Source organism: Sceloporus undulatus, chromosome 11 (assembly GCF_019175285.1).
Source record: "Sceloporus undulatus isolate JIND9_A2432 ecotype Alabama chromosome 11, SceUnd_v1.1, whole genome shotgun sequence".
Classification (NCBI taxonomy): Eukaryota; Metazoa; Chordata; class Lepidosauria; order Squamata; family Phrynosomatidae; genus Sceloporus; species Sceloporus undulatus.
This window is the reverse complement of record NC_056532.1, coordinates 6055260-6068611: the sequence shown is the minus strand read 5'-3', so window position 1 is coordinate 6068611 and position 13352 is coordinate 6055260. Positions and strand designations below refer to the sequence as shown.

The following is a 13352-nucleotide window of genomic DNA, read 5'->3' as shown; positions in this document are numbered from 1 at the left end:
TGTTGTTGTTATTGTGTTGATTTATTGGTTATGGTTTTATGGCCCCCTTATGTATTGATTTTCTCATTCACTGCAATCCCATCTTGATGGAAAGAAAGCTGGAGAGCGATGCTTGCAGCTTTAAACCTTGTCCATTTTCAGGCTCCGCCGCTCCTCTCCTTCAATAAAAGAGCCTTGTCTGTGTGTGACGCATTTGCACACTAGATGCCGCCGTGACGCGCTGGCGCACTGATGGGTGCGCTTTCGGTCGATAAGAAGGAACATTGGCCATTGAATTTAATCCAGTTGAGCACTATGTTTCTGTGCGGGTCGTTTTTAACCCCAAAGGACACAATAAAGCAGCCACGCCAAGACAGATCTCACTTCACTCCTCTATGGTTTATTAGTTCGGGGGAATATTTCAGTACATGGGGTGCATACGGAGCACATGGCACACAACCTCACATGCGCACGGTCACACACACGGCAGCGACAGGCTCCTTGCCCCATAGTGGCCCATGGCGCCCACGTGGCACAGGGGACCACCAAAAGGGGGCATGAACATGGAGCGCCGCTGCAAAGCTATGGCTCACATGGAAGTGGGGAGCCCCACGAGAGGCTCAGGGAGCAAAGGAGGACCCCAAATATTGACAGAAGTGTGGGGCAGGCAGGCAGGCAGAGAGGGGTGCTGGAGTGCCTGGCAAGGGGGCAACCGCTCTCCCAAATCGGGGATCTCCTGCCAGCCTTTGCGAAACAGAAAGGGGTGACACTTGGGGTGACACTTTCACCCCGAAGCCCACTTTTGCCTGCAGAATGTGGGTGCGACAAACATCTCCCTGGTGCTTCCAAATGCAAATTTGCAACTCACATTTGCAAAGTGAGCCTGGGTTAGACTTGCTGGCCTACGACGACCCTGCAAGATAGGTCAGGATGATGCTTTCCTCGGCTGACTTACAACAACCCTAGAAAGTAGGTCTATGTTATGGCTTCCCTGGACGACCCACAACAAGCCTGCAAGGTAGGGCTGAGTTATGGTTTCCCTGCTGACCCACAACAAACATGCAAGGTAGGGCTGGGTTATGCTTTCCTCACTTCTCGCCCACAAGGACCCTGCAAGTAGTTTGGGTTTCCAATTCACCTCACTGCCCTGCAACGACCCTGCAAGGTAGGTCTGGGCTCTAATTCTCCCCCACTGCCCCACAACGACCCTGCAAGGTAGGCCTGGGGTGCGTTTTCCACCCCCACCGTACCATTGCAGGGTCCTATAATTTCTTCTTCCACTCACGCCATTTGCGCATTGGGCGCCAGACACTCCGCGGCTACTTGGCTCTCCTCTTGTGGCTACGATAGAAAAAGCTCAGGCGAGAGGGGTGCAACTGGTGTGGCTGGAAATGAGGGCGGCAGCAAGAGTGGCAGGGTCCGTCAGTGGGGCAGGGGGCTACAAGCCGGCCCCGGAAGGGGGCACGGGGGGCACTCAGTAAGCATGGTTGGCTACATAGAGAGATTGCCCCGCGGCTCCTGCATCATCTCCAGAGCCTTCGTACTTCCCCAGAGCCGCCAGGCTGTTGGCCTAGAAAGACACAAAAAAGGAAGAGATCTTGGACCCAAATTCTTGCCCACAATGGGATTCCCTTTCTAGACCTTTGCATTCAAACCAGGAACGCCATGGGAACTTCCTCCAAATAAAGGCATGCCCAAATCCATATCCACTACTCTTGAGGGCAGTGGAAATGCCCAACTAATGCCCATCTCTCCATGCCCTCCTTTACCTCGGCGCGCTTCACAAACTCCTCGGTGGCCGAGTTTTCATTCTCCCGTTCACCCCGCCAGGCGCTGAGGGCTGAAGCTTGCAGGGCCCGGCCGTAGGAGAAGGTTAGTGCCCAGGGCTTGGGCAGCGGGCAGTTGTTGATGGCGTTGAGGTTGATGGAGGCCTCCTCCTCACTCTGCCCGCCGGACAAGAAGGTGATGCCTGAAGGATGGATGCAAAAGGGGCATTGTCAGAGCCATTAATACCTGCTTTTAGGAACCACACACACACCATTGGGGACACCAAGTAATGAAACCAAGGATGGGACCCAAGCAAGCCTTGCTTTTCCCCTGCAAGGGTCTTCTTCCTAAACTCTGGAACTCCTTTCTTAGGGAGGTTGGAGACCCGTTTGCATTGCACAGTTGTAACACTATGAATTACACCTGAACTGCTGTGGTTCCATGCAATGAAATCTGAGGATGTGTAGTTTGTCTGCACCTATGTGCCTTTAAGCCAGGTTTATGGCCACCCTGTGAATGTTTCCTAGGGTTTTCTTAGACCAAGAATACTCAAAGGTGCTTTGGCCAGTCCTTTCCTCCGAAACACAGCCTCACAGCACCTGGGTTTCCCTGGTGGTTTCCCATCCAAGCCCTAACTGGGGCTGATCCTGCTTAGCATCCAAGATCAGATGGGATCTGGTGCCACATCTTTGTGCGCTTCCAAGCTGATGGCTGACTTAATGCGACCCCATTAATTTCATAGCCTACCTGGCACAGCGGGTGGCACAGTGCGGCGCAGGGCTGTCACGGTGGCCATTGCGATCTCCTCGGCGCTGTATTTGGTGGGGCAAGCATGGCCAGGGGTCACCATGTTGGGCTTGAGCAGAGTCCCTTCCAGGTAGACGTGGTGGTCGCTCAGGGCCTTGTAGACAGCAGCCAACACCTGGAAAACAAAACACAGGGAGCCTGAGATGAGGAGACAGTACCTCAAAGTTTAAAAGGGTCCAAGAAAGTGGCACCACCGAGAATTAATCGCAAAACCAGGACCGTTTGGGGGCATGTCCATTTCCACCTCCTTCGAAGCCCTTACCTTTTCGGTCACATACTGGCAACGCTTCAAGTCGTGGTCTCCATCCGGGAGGATCTCTGGCTCTACAATGGGCACAATGCCATTCTGTGGCAGAAAGGACAAAATGAGCATTTAGAAGAAGACGGTGGCATGTACCAGGGACCTCCTAGCAGACCAAATTTGGCCAAGATGGGATGTCCTCACCTGCTGGCAGATGCTGGCATAGCGTGCCAAGACATTGGCATTCTCCATGATGGCCAGGGAAGACGGCGTGTGCTCCGAAATCTTCAGGACGCAGCGCCACTTGGCAAAGTCGGCCCCGTCCTTCTTGTACTGGGCACAACGCTCCGAGAGCCCATCCAGACCTGGCAGAGAGAAGAGAGGGAGGAAGCACAAAGGTGTAGTGGAAACTGGGCTCTACAGTACCAGTTTTGGCGGTTTGTAGTCTGGGCTAGTAGAGTCTGGCCTGCAAAGTCCCAGTTTTGCTGGGTTGTGAGTCTGGGCTAGTGGAGTCTGGGCTCCAGAGTCCTAGTTTTGGGGTTTTCTTTTCATTTGCAGGTACAGCGGTATCGTCTGCCACCTGCGTGCCATGCACCAGACCTCCATAGCTATGGTTGCAATCCTTGGGCATAGTTGTAATCCTCCAACCGTCATACCTTGGGTGGTGGTTTCTCCATCGGTCCCAGCAAGGGGCACAACTCCTTTGTCCACCTACGAAGGAAGGAAGCACAGCTCCACTGAGGCAACAACACCCATGATCCACTGGGGACAACACCACCTCCTTTCCTGGCCAGCAAAGCCCCCTCCTCAAAGTCCACAGGGCATCTCAAAAGTCTGTGGCTCTTGGCAAGGAGGCAAATGGCTAATGCCAAGGAACTGGGTACATTTCTTAACTTAACCCTAACCCTTCCCTCAATTGTAGTGCCCCCTTTGCAAGGGGATTCTGGGCATTCCTGTCCAAAAAATAAAAGGAGACTGTTTCCCAGCCATGCATGCACCCAACTACATTTATGTTCCCACCCGTCGTACCTTGATGCCGACCACAATGTCCTTCTCTTTGATCATGTCGACGAAGGGGGTGCCATCATCCGCCTTCTGGTACATGGTTTCGTGGAAGAAGATGACGCCCCCGATGCAGCTCTTGATCCGGCTGTCGGCGCTGAAGAGGATCTGGCGGTAGAGGCGGCGGTTCTCCTCCGTATTGTCCACCCCGATCTGGTTCAGGCGCTTGGCCATGCTTCCTATGAGAGACGGAAGGAGAGGCTGGGCTCGGAAAGGTGTTATGGGATCCCCCATTTGGACACACCCCACAACACCTTTCTGAGCCCCAGTTCCCACCTCTAAAAGGGGTCCATTTCTTGGGCAAACCCCATGATATGTTTATTTTGCTAGAAAGGAAGAAGCTGGTGGCATTTAAGAAAGAACTGCAAGAAAAAAGAGGGGCACATGCAAGAAAGAACTGCAAGGAAGAAGCTGGAAACATGCAAGGAAAAAGCATACTCCTATTATCAGAACGATAAGTCAATGTAAATTACTATTGTCTATAATGAGACATACTCATTCAATGTTTAGGGGTTGCTTCTTGTTTTCCTCGGTATCCATACTGTGGATAAACTGTGGTCTTTTGGCTAGGTACTATATACGTGTGTGTGGGTGTGTGTGTGTGTGTGTGTTACTCAGGAGCGGCATATTCTGTTATGCATTCCAAGTGAGAAAGATATTGCATCATGCGCATTGTATATTAAGCAGGTACCAGCACTACTTGTACACCTGCCTTTTCTACATGTCTTATTGCCGCTCTATTACTAGTGTGTTTCATGATATACAACTGTATTTTTACATTGACTAGGAATACGATTACAGGGTAACGTTACACGTCACTCCCTAAATATTGGGACTTACCAACGGACTCATCTGCGGCCAAAATGCCCTTCCCCGGGGCCACGATCCGCTGGGCGATGTCAAACAGCTCTCCCTTTCGCTCCGTCGTGAGCGCTGAGTAATGGAGCGTCATCTTGGCAAACATCTTTTTCCCTCTATAATTTTATTTAAAGGGTTTCTCCTCTGCTTTGCTACTGGAGGAAGGAAAAAAATGCCACTTGTTTCTACCTTAGGCCTTTGGGTTCCCATAAATCGGGGCAGAATAACGTAAACCTCTTGTAACAGCTCTCCTTTTCCTCTCCCTCTTGTCTCAAAAGAAATGGAGATAACGCCCTTCAGAAATTACAACCCGTGTCCCCTTTTCCAGGCGGACAAGAGGTGGGCGGAAGCCGCGTACACAAAACACACTCTTGCCCATGCTCAGAGGCACACTTTGCTTTTCGCATTCACCCCCAGAGAGAGAGAGAGAGAGAGACCCGTCATTCATCTCCATGCCCAGGTTCGTGCCACCCTCCCTGCCCAAAATCCCTGGATTCCTCTCCTACCGACGGAGGCAAATTATGTAAGGCAGGGTGGGCGTACTTGCAAAAGCCGCCATGGACACGTGTCTGGCCCTGTGGCACAATCCCAGGCAGATGGCACAGAGGCACGTGGGCACCCCCCCCCATGGCCTGATTGCCAGCTAGACATGAGGATTATGTACCCAGCAAAGCTCACAACAACAGAGCTGCCCAACCCTCCTCCATCCTTTCAGTCTTTTTGTCTTATCCGAATGTTCCCATTGTTTTGATCAGTTGCAAAAACCACCACCCCCCCTAATCTGCCATCCTTCCAGGTGGGTCAGACTACAAACCCCATCATCCAGCTTTAAACAGGAGGTGATAGTTGTAGTTTACCCACCTGGAAGGTGCGGGATGGATGCTGGCTTCAATGGGTTCAATGTCTATTATATATTCCCTTCTTTGTGCCGGAGAAAGACGCGACTCAAATATAACAATATCTGCAATAATAATTGCAGCAAGTGTGGAAAAATTGAGATAGAAATAAAGAGAATCATAAAAACCTGGAAAGGTTGAGTGCCCAACTGGCATGGCATGTGGGCATCTGGGATTACCATCCATGGCTGGCGTCTTGGATTATTGATTGCTATGGGCAGTCAGGCCCCACTGGTTCATCTCTCAAGGAGTGCCCATGGTACGCTGGCATTGCGACTGGCACCTCAAATTGGGCAAAATATTCTGTCTGAAGTTACCCCTCCCCTGTGCCAGCCAGTGGTTCAAAATGGTGTCCCGAGAGGGTGACCATAATCTTCCCTTCTCCTTGACCGATCTGTCTTTTGCCCCTTCCAGGTGCCAATGTGGCATCTCCATCCCCCACCATGATTGTGGCCTCCATGCCAGTCCTGGGAGCATGTTCTTTACCATCCCAGCCCTGTTTCCAGATGGCACCTTGAGCTGTCTGTCTTTCTCTCCATTCGTTTTCCATGTCTGAGCAAGATGGCCACTTTCCATGTCGCCACAAAATGGCCACCAGAGTTTCATACCCACTTGCCATAAAGAACTCAGGCCAAAATCTCTCTCTGGTGATGCCCAGATGCCAAGCTGTGATGCTCCAAGGTGCAGGAGGGGAAAGTTTAATACCCAAATATCTGTTTGGGCCTGTGCGTAGCAATAGGATATAATGGAAAATACACAATTTAGTGAGTTTTTTAGTTGGCATCTTGGAGAAGTCAGGGGCACAGAACAACTGGCGAAGCAAAATGGTGGGCATGATTGGCAAAGGAATAAGGTGGCTATGGCTACCTCTTTCAAAGATGATCCTCCCTCCTTCCCTCCACAAAAACTGTGCCAAGAGACTTGGGTTTCTGACTTATGTGCCAAGAAACAGCCAGTCCTCAAGCGGGCAGAATAGGAATAAATGCACTTGTTTCCCTTCCAAAGAACGCAAAGAAACCACCAAGTTGAAGAAAAGAGGGGGGTATAAAAATGGCACCAAAAGCAGCTCAATCCAGCCTTGGCAAGTGCCAAGAGCTTGCCCTCAATTCCATCCAGAAAAAAGAAGGTGCTTGTGCCAATGAACTCATAGAGACCCCAAAAAGACCCCAATTTGGGGTGGGATGGGGGGAAACAGCCTTGGTTGGCAATGCCAACTTGGCAAGGCCTAGCTTGGCAGGAAGGGAAGATTGCTTTTATTCAGCTTTTTGAGATTCAATTGTAAAAAAATAAATAATGCTAGAAGAGAGGAGAGAAAAATCATTTCTTAAAAAGGGACTTCAGAGCTGGCAAACTGAGGCATGCACATCTGTGAGTGTTACCATCCTCCAGACCTGGCACACTTTGTTTTTCCTTGGCAGCAATGAGAGAGTGCCTCTGAGCATCCACAGAGGGCAGGGCACTGCTTTGGAGATGGAGAGGGAACCTGAAGAATTCAATGGCGAGGGAGCCCCAAATCCTATTCCTTCCAGGTTGGCAGTGCCAAGGGCACCCAGAAAGGTGGGCACCTGTGCCAAGGCAGCCCCTAGAGACCCACAACAGACCCCTAATTCTGGGAGGAAGGGAGAGAAGGAAAGGAACTGAAGCTGAGGAACTGAATAGGGAAGGAGCCCCAAATCCTATCCCTCCCAGGATGGCACCTGTGCCAAGGCAGACCCGCAACAGACCCCTAAGTCACAGAGAAGGAAAGTAGGGCAACTGAGAAAGTCAATGGGGAGGGATCCCCAATTCCCATTCCTCCCAAAGCATCCAGAGAAGGGGCCACCTGTGCCATGGCGGAAACACCAGGGACCCCTAATTTTTTGGGGGGGGGAATATACTAAAACAAATGACAGGACTTGCCCAGAGGAAACCATACTGGCCCATAGGGATCCATTGGAGAATACCTGCCCATAGGGAACCATTGGAGATGCTTCCTATGTTTTTCTATGGATAAGTAAATCCCAATGCTTCCCTATGGGCAAGTTATTCCCTATGATTCTCTATGGGCAAGTATTCCCATAGGGAACCATTGGAGATGCTTCCTATCTTTTTCTATGGGCAAGTGTTCCTCAATGTATCTCTATGGGCAAGGATTCTCCAGTGTTTCTCTATGGGCAAGTGCAGTCATTGGCTTTAGTATTTGGAGATGGAGAGGGAATCTGAGCCATTCAATGGGGAGGGAGCCCCAAATCCTATCCCTGCCAGGCTGGCATTGCCAAGAGGGTGCCCCAATTCCAACCATAGAAAGGGGCCCCTTGTGCCAAGGGACTAGGCAGACCCACCAGGGACCCTCCAATTTTGGGGGGAGAGGAGGAGGGAAGAAAAGCAGCCCCTGGGTTTCCCTGGGAGAGGAGATGGGGGACCCCTCTTTTTGGGGGGCAGACCCCTTCCAGGGCTGGCATGCAAAGAGAAAGAGGGCCAGTGGCCCGATCCTTGCCACCCTGGGCCCGATCCTGGCCCCTCTTCTTACCTCCTTACCTTCCTTTCTTTCTGCTGCTGCTTCTCTTCCAAAGGCTTCTGGCTCTGGATGCCGCAGAGCTACGTGACTCTGGAGGGATGGGGAGGGGAGGGGCTAATTAGGATATACCACGCCCCTCCTCCCTTGCCCCGCCCCCTTTGGCCCCCTCCCACCAAGAAACCTGGACTGACCAAAGATGCAAATTTTCTGCACTTAATTCCCAGGCCATTCCTTTGCTGCTGAGGGTTTGCCCTTGCAGCCCCTGAGCATGTGCAGAGTGCCAGCTGCACCTGGTTGCAAGGCTCTCCTTCCTAGATTTAACATTGCAACCAGGTGCAAAAAGGGATGCTTGGATGGAAGAAGGAACAGATGCCTCTCCTGTGCAAATCCTGGGCTTGCCTCCTCCCAAAATTCAATGCAGACAAATGCAAAAATGTCGCATGCATGCCGCCAAACTAAAAAATGCACAACCCTAGGATGGGGGGATACTGGGCTCGGCAGTACTACTTCCTCAGATGCATCAGGAGCCAGAAGTGTGACGCTGCGGCAGCAAAGGCAAAGGCGATCACAGTTTGCATTCGCAGAAGCGTCAAACTTTGCCATTCGACCTTCTTTGCTGAAAAAACATGCACTCTGCACATGCCTAGGGAAACTGCATCCATCCCAGCCAGAAGTCTTACAACAGAATTGATGCTGTACTATTGATGCTGGCACCAAATGAGTTCCTACCATTGCCTTCCTCCGAGGCTGAGAGAGTGTGACTTGGACATTCTAAACCTCTGGACACTTCAGGGTCTTGTCTGCTAAGTTATCCTTCCTCGTCTTCGTCCAATTACTGGACCACAGCCTCCCTTCGGATGGAGGATGGTGCCATGGTCCCAAAGAAATCCTCTGCGGTCATCACTAACCCTTTCCATTTCAGCCGGCGGAGATAATAAGCCAGTCAGAGATGTCCGAAAAGTCTTGGAGGAGCCTCACGTCGGACACGTCGCAATAGTCCGACCCGAAGGTCATGGAGGGCCATAGATAAATCCAGCCAGGTGATCTCCTTCATCCAAGAGGATGAAGACTTAAACTGGGGGGCAAACACCACCTGGCACACTTTGTTTTTCCTTGGCAGCAGTGAGAGAGTACCTCTGAGCATGCACAGAGGGCAGGGCCCTGTGCCACCCACCCACCAATGCAAAAATGTCCCAACATACAAATGCATAAATGAACCAGTATATAAATGCACCATGCATAAATATTTAAATGCACAAATTCATAAATGCACAAGTACATAAGCGAACCAATGCAGGATGCACAAATATATAAATGTGCAAATGCATAAATATATAAATGTATCATGAAGAAACGCACCAGCCAGAGCTCCACAACTATGAAAACTGCATCCTATTCCTGCTGCACCCCCCAAACTGACTCCCTCCCCCAAGAAAAGCCTCCATCTTGGGCAAGATCAGGTTCCAGGCAAGTTTGGCCTCGTCCGGTCTGTTATTAAATCCATGCGCCGCCAGTCCCATGCATTATGCATGAAAAGGGCGGAATGGGGCCTATCAGATGCCATGCAGGCAAGCGCCAGCTGGGATGATGCAGCAACAAAGAGCCATCAAGGCTCTTTTAGGGCAAAAATAAACCCCTTTTTGCAAGATATTCCATGTGCACTCTGCAAACAGCTCCAGCGCATTAGAGGATGTGGGGTTATTTTTACTAAGTGACGTTTTTGAAGGCTTTTGGGTTGCACAGAGCTACATTTTTGTGGCAAGGCTTGGCTAAAGAAGAGCTCTGCGAAATTGCAAAGGAAATTTGGCCTTTTAAAGGGGTTTCTCTATGAAGTTTTATATCCACACTGTAGAATTCCCTGCCACCGGAAAGCTGGCCCTGAGCTTTCTCCGTGCAATAAAAAGTGATCAGGTTGGCATGGAGAGCAGCCTTGGTTTTGGCATCCAGCCTCTGCTTAAAGACCTCCAAAATGGTGGACTCGGGTAAACGCTGAGGCAGAGTAATCCACCGTCAAACAGCAATTAATAATAATAAAGCATTTAATAATAATAATAATGACGCTGCAACAGCGGCTTGGGAACAGCTGGTGATTCAGCTTTTCAAGGCTCCTGCATCCCTTTCCCTCCATCTGACACCTTCCTTTTTAGCATCTCTTGCTTCCACATGGAGTGCATAACCCATCGCCCCCGGCTTGTTCCATTCAGGTCCTCCGCCTGCTTTTCCTCCCCTGAGAAGAGAGGCCTCTCCTCTCCTGCCCTTCAGCGTCCTCCTTTCCGGATGACCTAGCTTTTTGTTTTCCCCCTCCGTCCTCTCCTCCCTCCCCACTCTGCCCTACATTTCCTACCGCTGTCATCCCCTCGAATCCGCATCCCTGTTCAGAGTCGTCTCCTTCTCTCTCGGCGCAGAGGCGCACCTGTATCCCGCTTCACTCCAGGCATTCAGACCCTTTCCCCGAATCTGCAATTTCTGAAATTACTTTTCCACCTGTTTCCCTGTTTTCACCCCAAAAAAAGTGATGGGGAAAAAAGGCCTTCAGCATCTCTAGTCTGGGAGGAAGATGTCTAAGACTGGTCCACCCAGATGTTGTTGGACTGAAAGACCCAGCAGTCTTGGGGATGATGAGGATCACAGCTTGGCGGAGCTTGGAAAGCGTTGCATTTGGTGGAAGTGGGACGCTGGGTTACGCCAAACTTGGTTCGGAGTGGAGCCTAAATATGCTAAAGGCAGCACCAGATAATGTTTTTTGATTGTGGGAGCTAAGCAGGGTCGGCCCTGGTTAGTCCTTGGATGGGAGATCACCAAGGAATACTGGGCACCAGAAGCTCTATTGCAGAGGAAGGAACTGGTCTCCCTTGCCTAAGAAAACCCCACCAAATTCATCGGGGCCATAATTCAGGAGGCAAACAGGACACAAACAGGAGGCAGCCAGGTTTTGCAAGACAAAACCAACATGGATATTTTACTTTACATATATACAGAAAGGATGCAGCAGAGAAAAGGGGTCCTCTCTGTCGCCCACAAAAGGACCACTGGATCTCCCAAGGGCTTTTCAGGGGAGTAGTTCGAGGAGACGACGCACCTCGGAGGCAGCGGAGAGGTCCTGGGGCAAAGTGGATAACACCTGCGGGGAAAAGCGAGGGGTCAGAAGATGCAAGCCTACCCTATAGATGCCCAATGGACCCCCAAGTGGGCCCTCCTTCCCAGAAACTCACCTCCTTCACCTCCATCGCAGTCTTTTCATGCTTCTTCAGGGCTTGTTTCGCTTGGTGCAGCTGGCTTTCGAGGAGCCTCACCTGGAGACCATAGAGGGAGAAATGGAAGTCAAATGGAGATGGAGGAGGACATTTTGTTGTCAGAGGTCGATCTTAACCAAGGAGGGGGTTATGGACCTCTGGAGGGTCTGTAAAACGGGTGGGAAAGGGGATTTCCGAACTCTCGGAAGGATCCGCTCCTGCGCCAACACACATACGCACAACGCCCCTGCAAGGCATGTCTCTCACCTGGCCCTGGTACTTGCTCTGCAGCTCCACGCGTTCGTCGTCCTTCTGCAAAAGGAGGTCCCTCAATTTCCCCACCTGAAAGAGGACCGCAAAGAGACGGTTACTATTATTATTATTATTATTATTATTATTAAAATGGCAATTGCCATCGTCTTTACACTTTGGTATCCTTGCCTGGAGTTTGGTTCCGGGAGACCTCCCTCCCTTTGGACGCCAAAACCTGTGGATGCTCAAATCCCATTAAACGCAATGGTCTCCTTTATAACAAAAAATGGCAAAATCTACAGTGCCATATAAATAAATAAATAAATAAATAAATAAATAATAATATCAGGGTTTGCTTGCTGAAGTTTAGATTTTTGGGATCCATGGATTCAAATGGTTGAATCTGTGGGTAAAAAGAAAACCCACAGATACGGAGGGCTGACTGTATCCAAAGGCTGCCCTTTCTGCAAGGTTGGCGTTCCAAGAGTTGTACAAATTCACAATATTATGCATGCCAACTGTGAGACGCGGGCGCCGCCATGCCCACCTTACCTCTTGCCGCAGCCAGATTTTCCCCCGGGTCTCATCTTCCTCCGATGGTTTTGTTGCCCGCAATTCTTGCCAAAGTGTGGCCACCTCCGTCTCTGACTTCTGGAGGCCGTATTTTAACTGGGAGACCTCCTCTTTCAGTAGCTGGGATTTTGAGGGAGGAAGGAAAAGGAGAGAGAAAGGGTCAGACTTGGAAAGGGATCCCTTAAGGTCATCTATCTTAGCCCCTTTTCCAGCCAAGTATAGGGAAAATCTTGCCCCGAAACTGAAAATACACACTCAAATGACAACCGCAGCAAATCCAACACGAAGCATAAACTATATGCAGCACTATATAAATAAAGCATACTAATAATAATAATAATAATAATAATAATATATCGTAACGACAAACAAGACGAAGAGGAAACAAACCAGCAAACCAGGAACAACATTTCTAAAAATGCTCACAGCAGTAAATGACTTCCTAACCTTTGCATTTAGTTTCTTTTAGTGTCAAAAGGTAAGTGTCTCTGGATCTTAAATATGAAGATCAAAGATACAAGCTGTTGCTCATTTATGACATTAATGTATATATTCTATTATTTCCCCGGTTCCATAATTCGAAATTTTGAGTTTATGAACGCCAACAAAAGCAGACTCTGCTACCCAGAGTTTGAGTTCAGCTGGGATGAGCTTAAGAAGATAGATAGATAGATAGATAGATAGGTAGGTAGGTAGGTAGGTAGGTAGATAGATAGATAGAGATAAATTACATCCCTGGACACACGCGGGTCGCCCCACGGAGACCTACCGCAACCTCCCGGCTCTGGTCACTAAACATCCGAAGCCTCTCCTCCTGCTGCCGCATCAATTTCTGCAGGTCCTTTTCGTTCTTTGAGAGAAATTTGAGACAGAAAGAGAGGGGGGATTAATGGTAGCTTTTCCGAAAGGGATTTGGGGCCCCCCCCCCCAAAGGCACGCAGGCCCTTGTGAGCGAGGATACGGAGGAAAAGCCAAAGCCTCGCTAAGTTGCTAGTCCCTGGGATAATGCTGCAAAGAGAAAGACTGAGATTGCAAAGCCCATCTCTTCCTCTGCAAGCACTACAGTCGCCCTGCGGGTGCAAAAGGATGCCAAGAGAAAGATTTCAAAGCTCATCCCTTCCTCTGCAAGCACTACAGTTGCCCTGCGGGTGCAAAAGGATGCCAAGAGAAAGATTTCAAAGCTCATC

At 50.1% G+C, this 13352-nt stretch overlaps 2 protein-coding genes across 5 annotated transcripts in view; both read right to left on the bottom strand.

The window, feature by feature from the left end:
- Positions 1–362: 362 nt before the first annotated feature.
- Positions 363–8212, bottom strand: ALDOC (aldolase, fructose-bisphosphate C). 4 transcript variants are annotated; one of them, XM_042442762.1, is made up of 9 exons: positions 8128–8212; positions 4697–4869; positions 3824–4035; positions 3451–3505; positions 2999–3159; positions 2816–2899; positions 2494–2668; positions 1749–1948; positions 363–1549 (listed from the first exon to the last, which is right to left on the bottom strand). In XM_042442762.1, exons 2-9 carry the CDS (start codon positions 4818–4820, stop codon positions 1454–1456), a joined length of 1107 nt encoding a protein of 368 aa, XP_042298696.1. In that variant the 5' UTR covers positions 4821–4869; positions 8128–8212; the 3' UTR covers positions 363–1453. The 4 variants fall into 4 exon arrangements, with proteins under 4 accessions (XP_042298696.1, XP_042298697.1, XP_042298699.1 ...); XM_042442763.1 differs by having other exon boundaries at positions 8120–8206; XM_042442765.1 differs by having other exon boundaries at positions 4697–4866; positions 8128–8205.
- Positions 8213–11047: 2835 nt separating this feature from the next.
- SPAG5 (sperm associated antigen 5) overlaps positions 11048–13352 on the bottom strand; it is a 12398-nt gene continuing 10093 nt past the window's right edge. Inside the window, exons 19-23 of the mRNA XM_042442240.1 lie at positions 12935–13015; positions 12145–12285; positions 11608–11682; positions 11320–11400; positions 11048–11228 (exon numbers count right to left, since the gene is read on the bottom strand). Of these exons, the coding sequence (XP_042298174.1) occupies positions 11157–11228; positions 11320–11400; positions 11608–11682; positions 12145–12285; positions 12935–13015 (450 nt within the window). The 3' untranslated portion in view covers positions 11048–11156. The remainder of the gene's footprint in view (positions 11229–11319; positions 11401–11607; positions 11683–12144; positions 12286–12934; positions 13016–13352) is intronic.

Excerpts from the sequence above, each read along its gene's own strand:
- ALDOC (XM_042442762.1), bottom strand. The coding sequence starts at position 4,820 with ATGTTTGCCAAGATGACGCTCCATTACTCAGCGCTCACGACGGAGCGA. Across the intron at positions 3,506-3,823 it reads ACATTGTGGTCGGCATCAAG|GTGGACAAAGGAGTTGTGCC; the intron begins GTACGACGGGTG and ends CTTCCTTCGTAG. Across the intron at positions 2,900-2,998 it reads ATGCCAGCATCTGCCAGCAG|AATGGCATTGTGCCCATTGT; the intron begins GTGAGGACATCC and ends TTTCTGCCACAG.